Below are 12,741 nucleotides of genomic sequence, written 5' to 3' on the forward strand. Positions count from 1 at the left end.
ACCTTTGCAGCACTGTTGCAAGTTGATTTATAGGTAAAGTTTACTTTAAAGTCATACAATTTATGGATCCCAGAAAGACTCACAGCACAACTATTGCATTTTAGTGTCCGGTGATGTTACAGTGAGAGTCACATGATGGCAGTTTAAGCACGCTACACTTCCTAACCCATTTATTACTTACTCTGGTCTCTGCCACTTTTTGGCCCCCTTTTCATGATATGGGCATTCTATAGCTGTTAAAAATCTCTAATTTCAAGAAAACAGTCCCCTGGAGATTTGTCTTGGTCATTTACACATAAAATCTTGCTTTGCTTACTATAATGAACTGTAAAATGTTTCATGTTATCTGTGCTATATCACTAAATAGCTAATGAAAAGTCACAAACAGCAATAAAGTTCTTATATTAATATTTATGATAATATTGGGTTTTTAGGGCTCTTGCATAGGGCTTAGATTTAAAGATCCATACAATTCATATACCTGTTGACTTCAGGGATTTTTACAGTATAAAATCTTTATTCATAGAGATACTCACAGCTACATAAAAACGTACATTGAAAAATACCAAAGCATTACGAGCATCTCTATGGTTAAATACACCTATAGCAATGAAGAGGAGGCATGGCAGAGCTAAGCACATAGTAAGTAACTAGGTAGGGGGGGTGTAACTCATGATCAGCAATATAATCAAACGATTTAGGCCAAACAAGAATGTACATATATAAATCCTTTCATGCATATCTCGCACTTCTGATTCCCTATTACTGTAATGCTGTCACTGATATCCACATTAGAGACAAAAACACAGCATGCAAACCCCCCTTCACATTGCTGATCACAAATCAGCATTGTACACCATATTTGCTAGAAATATTACACCCTCCTTTAGAGTAAATGTTCTGTCATTGTCTATTTATCACCTTTACCTGATAGATACTGACTTCATACTGAACTTACCTGGTGGGAAAAAGGCTGCCTGCTGCTGGAGCTGCATGTTGGCAAGAGCCTGTTGGTACTGGAAAAAACCCGTATTAAACATTCCAGTGGCACCATTGGTTTTTTCAAGTGCAGGCCTCTTTGGTAATGGGGGAAGTACAGATTGAGGAATTCCCTTCAAGCCCAAGGAGTTAGAGGAAACAATAAAAGAAATGAGGAGAATAAGTGAAAAAAAGGTAAAGAGATCACCATCCAAAAAGCATTATTAATGTACTCTGAGCTGGAGAAGAGAATGAGTGACTACAAATGGCCTACTGACCTACTTCTCCAGAGCTGAGTGAGATAAGTCATCAGCAAACAAAGCAGCCATCTAGTCTACGGAAATAACATGAAAATTGTGACCATGGCTTTTCCTGACAACGTTTTCTGCATCTCTTCAAGGATACCCATCACCGATCCACTAAGCGCCCATGTAATGGAGGTCAAGGGCCAGCCAATGTGTTGGACTGTTCAGCATTTACAGAGGAATCTTTGATGCCAAGATAAGTGCAGGTGACAGGTATTGCTCTTTAGAAGAAGAATAAACTAATGCTTACCAAGAAGTGGCAGATGAGGAACTGATAGCTAAGTGCAGTTCTCACAGGCCAATCACCTCCCCCTCTACTCCTCTCATCATATTTACAAGTGGATTGTCCTTTCAAACACAGAGGCAACAGACATTATAGGAGAATAATATCTGTGCCATGTTAAAAAATATCCAAGTTTATATTATCCAGAAAAAAAAGTTTAATTTGGAGCTACTTAGCAGACAGAATGTAACAGGTAACGTCCTAAAGTTTGATCCCTAAGCAAAATATAAATTATAAAAACGATCAAAGCTGAAGTTTCTGCACTGCTAGCTCCATGAAGGTCAATGATTAAAGCAACAGTTTTACAGAATGATTGAAGAAGGTTGGGTGCGGTTGAACCATACCCACACTTCCCCAACACTATCTACTCATGCAAAATCTACTACTGCATGCAAGTATGTTAACACTGACTTACAAATGTTAAAACTACACATATACATAAGAATAGCAATAAAGCCATGCCAACCACACAGATAAAGTACAAACAGTTACATTTATAGACAGGTCTCTCTATTCCACAATACATATTCTGTTGTGGCAGAACTGAGTGTGGTTACTATAACAGGGGCTTATTAAAAGATACGACTGAAATTTTACACACACGTGTAAAGTTTGTGTGTACGTGTATAATTTGTAAACCACAGTCAGTCTGGTATTGCATATTCTGACCATTCAACAAAAACATATCTAAAAAATGAATTCTATGCTTGTAAGTTTAATACTTGTTTGTACAATAAAGCTACATGCCAAGCTTAAAGGTGAAAGGTCATAGTACCAGGTCAAAGGTTGCCTCGAGGGGTCGCTTCAGTGATTTGACAGCCGACTGAGTCTTAATTAGCAGGCAGCGAGCACATGATGGCAATGGGCCAATGGGGTTCAAGCGCATTAACATAAACAGCAAGCAGAGGTGCATCATGGGGGCAGCAGTGCATATTTTGGTAGGTGAGGAAAAAAAAACAAATAAAAAAACAAATCATCCGAATGCCGTAAATAACAAATAACAAGACTAAGCATGCACAGTAAAGGTACTGATATGTTATTGTCAACTACCACTTTCTCACTGATAGCATAAATTATATTAATAAAGACATTCTGATAAGCTAACAGCCACATTCTTGCTAGTACAGGTACAGTTTAATACATTTAAAGGACTTAACCACCAAGCTTTTGAAATGTTTTGCAGTTAAGTTTTGCATGCTTGTCTGAATGTCACGTGTCCTTAGTTCATGCGTAGCATTTAGCAGTAGGTATATATAGTATAGTCTTTGTTAACCAGGCTTAGCGCTTTTCAACATAAGGGTCGGTTCAAAAAAACATGCTTAAAGGATACAGATGACCAGCTGTTCGATCCCTACTGGTATTTTATACATTTTGTATTCACACCAGGGCAACGAGATAATATAGTTAGAGTGGAACTTCACTCAGAAAATTAAAACCTACTAGATTGCTTCAGGCTAGCCCCTTTTGCATGTATAGCTATGTACAACATTAAAAAAAACAATGCCTACACTATTGGCACTGCCGAGTTTGTAGAGGCTGATCTGCTGACAGCCTTAAAGCAGAATTAAACCCTCCTATCCTTTACAGCCAAGGAAACTGCTTCAGTTTGATCTGCAACTGCCATGCTGCTGCACATGATCAGTTATGACACCGGCCATTTGATGGTTTGACAGTTTGGGTGAGGACACAAGCAAATGTGACAGTTAGCAATCCTGGCACTCCAGGATGGTAACTTTTTTTAAACTGTTAAATCGATGGGTTTAGTTCCAATTTATGATTTACTGCTGTTCAGGGGCTCTGGGCTTCAGCAAAATGACAGCCTCCAGCAAGAAGAAACAGGAGCAATGCTGGAGGCAATATACAGCACACACTAACTTTGGTAGCGTAATTAATAATGTGGATTGTATGTTCCTTGTTAAAGAACATTATTTTTTATCAAGTTGTTATAGTTAAAGTTCCACTTTAACAAGTAGGACTGATTATCCATCTTGATCCATTTGCCCATGCAGAATACAAAGCTACCCAAAGGGAAATGCTCCTTTTTATGGTACATATGTTGTTCTAATGGCATATAACAATGAATGGTTCGCATAAGAAACTCTTGACAGAATGCAGTTATGTTTCAATGCAAACCTTTCTTCCTTGAGTTCTGCTAGATTTTTTTTAATGCAGAGAAATGTAGAAATGTACTCAACCAGCTGTGAAGAGTGAGATAATATTCCGACTAGCAGATTATCAATATTCACTCATGTGCTACAAATGTCAAGCTTTCAGTTACTCAGAATAACAAATTAATTCAGTTTTGAAGAAGTTATAAGAAGACGTTAAACAAGAGTTTCTGAATTAAATATTTCAGCAGCGCCATTGGAATTTAAACAAATAGTTTGACAGCTGCCGCAGTATTGTTCTGGTATGTGTGTGTGTGTGTTTGTGATATTGTTAAGTAAGAGGGGAGACATGTACATTAGTAGTATGCAGTATAGGCACACCATCTCCTTTTGCAGTGTTATATTGCACAGTAGGTTATGGCTTGGCAATAAAGCTGTCAAAGCAAGCTCTTATTGTTATACCTTTATGTTACTTGTACTCTGTTTTTCCACAGAAGACAAAATACATATTTTTCACAATGGACACAACCATGCACAATAGCAATTAGAAACTTTAATGCTGCATTGCATACATATTCCTTTACACTTGGACACCTATTCAGTTTTTAAATTTACAACTATTTTACCAGCTGTACTAACTGTACGCTGTACTAATGTGTTTGAATTAATATAAGCAAAGCAATCCACTCTGATCCAGATTTGCCATATTACATCACATTTATATTGGTTGTGGATGGAATGTATCCTTAAAGAGTCAGAAACTATAAAATACCTAATGTTTCAATGCTGGACAATTTAAACCGCATACATGATGAAATTCAGATACAGGCAGCTCAATTTGTATGCAAATCTTTTTTTTTTTAGCAAAGGATAAGCTTGACACCCTGTCTTCTGACCTGGTATTTGGGATGCTTTTCTGACCAACAGGGGGACTGAGGAGGTGGGTGCAGTAGGGCCATGCCTAACATTTACAAAGGATAAAAACAATATATACAAAGAGAGCTTGGAGTATTTCTCCATGCCTAACATTTACAAAGGATAAAAACAATATATACAAAGAGAGCTTGGAGTATTTCTCCAGTGGTTAAATCAAAACCCAACAAAGCATATATTTCCAAACCAACTTAGTCTATCAAATATATATAAAAATATTATTAATAACCCCCACCCCAACACGTAAAAGCATAACAAAAAAAAAAAAACCCAAAACAAAACCAAACAAGCATTCGTCTTGTGTCCCTATAACCACAATAGGTGAATCACCATTATTGAAAACTTCTTATATAACATAACAAGTGTTGAATTGTAAGTCTTGTTAACTTGCTGCACATTCTCACTGCCAAGTTGTACACTTGCAAAGCACTTAAAGTTCTAGTTGACACTTTTCCAAATTTGTAGCAAATTTGCGTGGCAAGTCTCTAACAAGAGCAAAGTTGCAGTGATGAGTCTACAGCAAGAGCTCTGAAAGTCACAGTGACCCCTGTGGTGGGATGAATCTTTGCACAACATAACTGAAGAACAACTTGCAGAAGACTTGCAGAATGTTTGCAAAGAAAGTTGATCTAGAATCATGCAAATGGGACTTGCTGCAATTGTGCAACAAACTTGTGAAGCCTGGCAAGTCTAGCAATAGCTCAGCAAGCCATTTTCAAACTTGTAGCACAATTGCTTGCTAGCTGGGAAAAAGTAGGAATGAGCACATCATCGGCTGAAATTCATCTTATATGTATGTATGATTTTTTGGTAGTTTAGAAATGTATACTTTGTATACTTTTCCAATTACTGGAAAAACACCCACCGTTCTCTTCGTATATAGTACTTATCATTTTGCTTCTGGAATCAGGGCTTTGTTTCTCCCATTTTGTGTTTTTTCCTTTCCATTTTTACTGGGTTTTTTGCTTTTAGATTTACAAAGAAAAGTCAAGATTTGCATAGTAGACATTTAGATCTCAAATCTCTCAAATGCTGGTCAAGGTTAACTTCTGCGTATAGGCTTTTCATCATATGCTCATTTTTTGATCAGTTTACTTAAAAAAGCCTACAATAAAATTTGGGAAAAGTTTATCAAAACTTAAGATATTTGATAGAAATGTAGTACTGTGGTATTCCCCACATACAGGCTTATATATGGCCATAAATCCATATATATAAAGCTTAAAGCTACTTGTCACTGGTACTTTTCTCTTGGCCTAAAACAGCAACTAGCATAAACACTATACTGAAAAACAAAGTTAAATCATATCTAAAGTAAACCCAAAAGCAGAAAATGATTATACTGCAGCCTACCAGTTCCTAAACATGGTGACTGCATTCATTTTTTAGGTTGGCTCCCTTAGGAAGACCAACAAAAATACCCTTGGATAGCAGTACTGTCTGTAAAGGGTAGTGTTAGATGGGCTAGTTACTAGACTTAGATGGACATTATGTAAGGGACCTACGAATTAAAGCTGAACTCTAGCTAACACTTTTCAAGCGTCTACAGCAAGATGTTTTTTCTTTTCATTTTGTGTAGAGTAGGGGAGGGCTGCAACTGCTGTCAGTTTTTTTTTTGCCATTATGTATCTCATTAGGTAGATTTCCTTTAACTTTCTAGCTTGTAGACTCAGCAGAAAGTGATGGTATATCTTCCCAATGTGAGGGAAATCCCCTCTTTTGTCACAGAGACAAGTGTCCCCATTAAAAGATGTCCCTTCTATTCCTGGTGACATCTCAAGTGTTGAATTTACTCGTACTTTCATTCCTGGTCACATTAGCGATCATGACAATTTAGAGAGAGCAAATCTCCCGAATGGGGGCATCAACATCAACAACATTCTGACAGTGGCTCTAAGCTCTCACCACTCTATCAAAATCTAGAAAAACATGTTTATCTTTCAAAAATGAATAGTCTTTATTGCACCTGGTTGGCTGAATGACAATTCCAATCTATGGTTGTGACCCTTTTACATGTTTTACTCCGATGGGCTTAATTGTACCTCTACAATTAGACCCATCATAGGTGCGTGGCCTAAGGGACAGTAACTAAGCCAGTCAAGTGAAAAAAACATGTATGGAGCGAGGTCATCAGTGTGGGGCTTTTCCTTGATTGCTTGCTATTCAGTGTGGTTGCTGGAATGAGCTCTTAAAAGCCAGCACCTGACAGGCTGCAGACTGCCGGATTTACTGGACCTTTAGGCAGAGCTTGTAACATTGATCTTCCACAGTAAACTGTTTTATGATTGGCTGCTGCAATCTGAACATCATGACTGCTCCTTGCATTGTCATAAATCTATATGTCCTTTAGACACCCTGAGGAACCTTGACATCTATAGTTGTAAAGAAACTGAATAGTATTTTATTGAAAACAATGTGTAAGTTACTGACCCGCTTAGGATTCAACCATTCTCACCCATACCAGAAACCAATTTAAACCAGGGTACCCTAATTCACAGGTCAAGAATGGATTTAATTTTGTTACTGAGGCTTAGAGACATAGTAAATAACAGGCCCATTGTCAGATATCTATGCACTATGCATTGGCTGTTTTATCCCCGATAAGCTCCCAATTAGCCAGCAGGGAAGCAGCACATTACTTTGGTGAAGTAGCAAGGATATCACTTCATTTTTTTCAATCTCTTCAGTGTTAAGATACTCACCATGGCTGCTGCTGTGGCTGCTGCCTGAGCAACTGCAGCTTGATTGACCTGGTACTGAGCAGCCTTGATCTTGGCTTGCAAGTGTGCAGGCGGATGGAAGTATTTGCACTTTTCCCGTGAACATCTTCCTTTAATGTAATCCATGCACACAGTGACTGTATTATCATTGGTATCAATCATTGCGCTCTCAGAAGGGTGGGCAAACCGACATTCATTTTCTCCTCTATTGCAGTTTCCACGCTGGTACTCCCGACATACCTATGGACACAATGGCAAACACCATTTGTTACTTAGTGGAGTTTTTTTACATTATTCTACGAGGCATATCGAATAAATGAGCGTAAAATGCAACTTAAAGTGCAGCCAAACAATCTGACACTGTAATTGGATCAAGTTGAAAGAAAATCATCCCACATGCAGTGCAGTGCTTTTTTTCTGCATAAAGAAAGCATGAGAAGTAGGTTATATGGGTTCCAATGGCATAGTTCACACCAGCGCTCTGCATTCCAGTGCTTTTTAGTTCCAGGAAAAAAAAGTACATGCTGCTTTTTCCTGCACAGGACTTTACTAGAATGCGATAAATCGCAATAAAAAAGTTGTTAAAAATGCACATGCAGAAACACATCCGCACTGGATCTGGAGAATGTTTTTGTGGTGTGAACTGGCACTTATAATACAAAATAAGCCAAAGACTGTAAGGTGTTCATCTTAAAATCTGGATAACAAACTCGTAACTGCAGTGAACATTTTAATGGAGTGTTGCAAAAAACAGTAATGCTTTGTCTTAACTTATTTCAAAGCCGAACTACTTAACATGCATGTTTAACCCATAGTGTCTCTGATAATCTTTACTTTTGTGTACAGTAAATTAAATGATAGTAATCAGAGTGATTTGGTAAAATGGAGCTACTGTGGCGAGTATAGTTGAATATTCCATACTAACCACTAGAGGGCATCCTAACACTTCTTAAAACAATTATTGTCCACTGTTGTGTAGATATCAAACTTTATAAAACTATTTTTCCTTTTACTCCAAATAATAAATAGGAACCAACTGGTACATTATCGAATGCACCCCTTGACCCCATATTGTGGAAATGTATTTTTCTTATGCAATTTTGTATGTTTAAAAATGATAAACATCACTTGGATCTGTTTTATATTTACTGTATCAGCTCTGAACTGTGTGGATGAAATTACAGTATATAGCAGAAGCAATCAGGCCAGAGGGTATATGTATCCTGTATAGTGTAAAGTGCAGTATATGTGCAATAATCCATATTACATATCAATATGGATTACCATATAGTATATTAAAATGGGGAATAGGCTACTCTGCAATTATATATAGAAAAGAACATTATTTGGAGCTTCCTCCAATGAGCAGGTCTGCCCTGTAGCCAATACTTAGAATAAAACCTATCATTTTTAAATGTATATATATATATATATATATATATATATATATATATATATATATATATATATATATTTATTATTTTAGTTTTGATTTACTAAAGGAGCAATGTTCAGAGTCCGATTCAGGCAACATGTTTGCTTTTTTAAAATGAAACCCCGGAGTGAAAACTTTCATTTTGAGTGGGAAAGGGTTAAATCTTCTATCAGGCTTTTTTTCAAGACAAAAGTGATAGGACACCACCCCAATGGGGACATAAGGACAGACAAAATACAGTTGGAAATGAAAACGCATTTTTAAAAAAATATAAGTTTTCATAGATAAATGGATGAGTATTTATCTAATTTAGTATTTTTTAGTGCTTATGCCAGTGACACCCTTCCCCTCATTTCCTGTTCTGGTATCACATGGAAGAGAAGTCAGGAGTCGTCTTCTCAGTAGAATCTTTCTCCATTCTTAAAACAATGTTTTGGCTGGAGTTAGGCATTAACGTTACCTGCATCCAGACTATACAGACTAAAGTATTTAAATATTCTGAACCAGTCGTAAAAGCACTTTAAAACAAGCCCTCATTCACCTCTGTAGCTAAAGGCACTGTGGAGAAATGCACCTTTAAACTGCCATTGAACCCAAATCAAAAATGGAATATATTGCAGCCTGATTTGCTGCCTGTATTATCTCTTACACTTTTCCCCGTGTTGTTACCTGGTGATCTGGCCAGTAACACACCTCCTGTATTAGGGTGCCCCCTCTGTGGATGAAGGAGCACAGGGGCACCTTTGGACATCAGCATTGTCAGTCTAGGGGAAGGGGAGGGTTAGATGGACTAGCAGATTTAAAAACACTAACTATTCTTTTTTTTCCTCATGAGATACATTATTTAAATGAGTAAATAAAAGCTGATCATTGAAGCACCCCTGTCTGTGGTAAATGCTTTATCTCAACACTCAACTGCTACATCTGCAGAACAGCTTGTTCTGTTGAAAAACAACAGACTTACTGGCTGAATCACCAGGTGAAAAAAAAGCCTAAAAAAGGAAATCGAATGCAGCCATCACATCTAAGACTTGGTAAGCTAAACTATAATATATTTTAGCTTTGGGGTTTAATACAGCTTTAAATTTCACAACAGACAGTGAAATCCAAGCTTTTTTCTTCTTTAGTGTCTATTGCAACAGAATCCTGTCAGCCTTCTGATGTAAACGAACATCAGGGATATTTGAGAACCTTTGAACAAAAACAACTACAGAGGTCAAGGATGGTTTGGTTTGCATAAAAAGTCCTCTTTAAGTAACTCTGGGTTCTGCTCAGAATCAAACTCATAGGTAGAATAAAGTGACTTGACCTCCGGAAGATTTACCGCCCTTCATAACTAGACCATTTTTGCGATACGGCACTGTGTTTCTTTACTGATAATTGAACGGTTGTGCGACACTGTACCTCAAAAAAAAACATTTCCTTTTTTTTTCAGAAATAGAGCTTTCTTTTGGTGGTATTTGATCCCCTCTGAGTTTTTTTTTGTTTTTTTTTTGCATTATTAACCTCTTTACGACCGCCTGCCGCAGATGTACTGCAGCAGGCAGCCGCTCCCAGGCAAATCGCTGTACATCGCTCACGAGGCTAGGGGGCAAGCGTGCACCACCAGCGGCGCTCTCCCGCCCCTTCCCCAGTGGGGAAGCTGATGATGCAGCGGGCAGGCGGCTCTGATTCCCACTTGACACCCGTGATAGTTCTCCGCTGAGAGAGAAGAGCGGTCAGCTGTTGCAAAACACAGCCGACTGTCTTTCTCCCTGGAATAATCACCGAGCCCCTGTGATCCATCTATATAGGATCAGATGTCTCTATGGTCATTTCAGAAGCCATGCCCCCCCCAGTTAGAATCACTCCCCTAAGCTCACATTTAACCCCTTGATCACCCATAATGTTAACCCCTTCCCTGCCAGTGACATTATTTCAGTAACAGTGCATATTTTTAGCACTGATTACTGTAGTAGTGTCACTGGTTCCCCCAAAAGTGTCAAAAATGTCAGTCAGGGGTCCGATCTGTCTGCCGCAATGTCGCAGTCCCGCAAAAATTCACGGATTGCCGCCAATACTAGTAAAAAAAAACAAAAACAAAAAAAAAAATGACATAAATCTTTCCTGTAGTTAGTAGACGAGATAACTTTTGCTCAAACCAATCAAAATACGCTTATTTCGATTTTTTTACCAAAAATTGTCGCTATTTTTTTGGTTATAGCGCAAAAAATAAAAATCGCACAGGTGATCAAATACCACCAAAAGAGAGCTCTATTTGTGGGGGGAAAAAGAACATCAATTTTATTTGGGTACTGCATCGCACGACCGCGCAATTGTGCGTTTAAATAACGCAGTGCCAAACTGCAAAATAGGGCCTGGTCATTAAGGGGGCAAATCCTTCAGGTCTTAGGGCTTGTTCACACTCTTGCGAGTGCGGCGATCGCATGTAATATCGGAGCGCACTGCTCCTTCATTACATGTGATCAGATGTGCGGATGCGAATTCAGCCATACACTTTGTATGGCTGAAATTCGCACTGCACCCGCACAAAAGACGCACAGGACCCTTTTTTCCAGCCGCATCAGGAACGGATCGCACAGTGGTTCACACATGTGCGATCCAATCCTGTGCGAACTGTCAGATCGCACTGCGATATGTGATCAAACTGGGGGTGTCGTTAACATTTAATTAACACCCCCTGCGTATCGCATACGGCAGTGTGAACTGCCAGATGTGCGTTTGCGATGCGGTAACAGGCTGCGAATTCGCAGCCTTCCCGCATCGCACAAGTGTGAACCGGGACTTAAAGTGGTTAACAAAAAAAGACCGACAATTTTGAAAAAAAATAAACAACATTTTTTTACTTTCTGCTATAAAACATATCTAATTAAAAATTTTAAACAATCACATTTCTTCATCAATTTAGGCCAATATGTATTCTGCTACATTTTTTTTTGTAACAAAAAAAAATACCAATAAGCGTATATTGATTGGTCTGCCCATAAGTTATAGCATCTACAAACTATGGGATATGTTAATGGATTTTTTCATTATTTTTTTTGCTAGTAATGGCAGTGATCAGCATGTTATAGCGGGTTTGCGATATTGCGACGGTCAATCTTGACACTAGTTGACACTTTTGACACTTTTTTGGGAACCAGTGACTCTAATACAGTGATCAGTGCTAACAATATGTACAAATGACACTGGCTGGGAAGGGCTTACCATCGGGGGTGATCAAAGGGTTAATTGTGTGCCTAGCCAGTGCTTGTGTACTGTGTGAGAGGTGCTTTGACAAAGAGGGAGGCATTGATCCTGCTTTGCAGGAACACAGGATCAATGCCTTCCCTACTGACAGAACGGCGATCCGCCTTGTTTACATGGGCAGATCGCTGTTCTGGCTCTCTGTCGAATGATCGGCGGGTGCAGGCGTTACCCACAGACCAGCTTCTGCTGCGTATAATCACAGCGGATCTCCGGGGGTGACCCGGAAGAGCAGGATCGGATACTAGGTACATGATTCTGCATCAGAGCTGCCTAGCCACCGTATATGTAAATTATATGGTCGGTATTAGTTTAAAACAAGCCCAAATAGCTTCATAAAGTGGGTCACACATTCTAACATTTTTTGTTTTATGGTAACTTTTAAAAAAAATCGAAATTGCATGTTAAAATAGAATGAGAAACTCCAGGTTGAATAGTTTCAGCTAGATTTGTGAATAAAAATATTCATAAGATAATTTAAGAGCTGCAGAGGAATGTGGACTGTCAGAGAGCTCCAGCTTATACAGACTTCTTGTGGTAATTTAATGGAACGATTGTCTATTGATACTGGTGCCATGATATAGTGTAACTATTCATATCATACAGAAAAGTAAACAAAGATTTTCCTCAGGCAAGTTTGATTACAAGAACACATTCTGGACAATTACAATATGACTGAGCTTGCGGAAATCTCTCTACTGGTGTGTGTTTAATATGAATGTATATAATACTA

The 12,741-nt window shown here is 38.4% G+C and overlaps 1 protein-coding gene across 18 annotated transcripts in view; it reads right to left on the bottom strand.

The window, feature by feature from the left end:
- MBNL1 (muscleblind like splicing regulator 1) overlaps positions 1–12,741 on the bottom strand; it is a 186,765-nt gene that overhangs the window by 10,838 nt on the left and 163,186 nt on the right. For 13 of the 18 annotated variants that reach the window (XM_082250209.1, XM_082250208.1, XM_082250207.1 and 10 more), the window contains 3 exons: positions 7,310–7,567; positions 2,342–2,395; positions 959–1,112 (listed from right to left, as the gene is read on the bottom strand). In XM_082250209.1, the coding sequence (XP_082106335.1) occupies positions 959–1,112; positions 2,342–2,395; positions 7,310–7,567 (466 nt within the window). The remainder of the gene's footprint in view (positions 1–958; positions 1,113–2,341; positions 2,396–7,309; positions 7,568–12,741) is intronic. The other 5 variants (XM_082250206.1, XM_082250204.1, XM_082250203.1 and 2 more) reach the window with 1 other exon arrangement.

The sequence above is a fragment of the Pelophylax lessonae genome (genome assembly GCF_965119305.1).
Source record: "Pelophylax lessonae genome assembly, chromosome: 3".
NCBI lineage: Eukaryota > Metazoa > Chordata > Amphibia > Anura > Ranidae > Pelophylax > Pelophylax lessonae.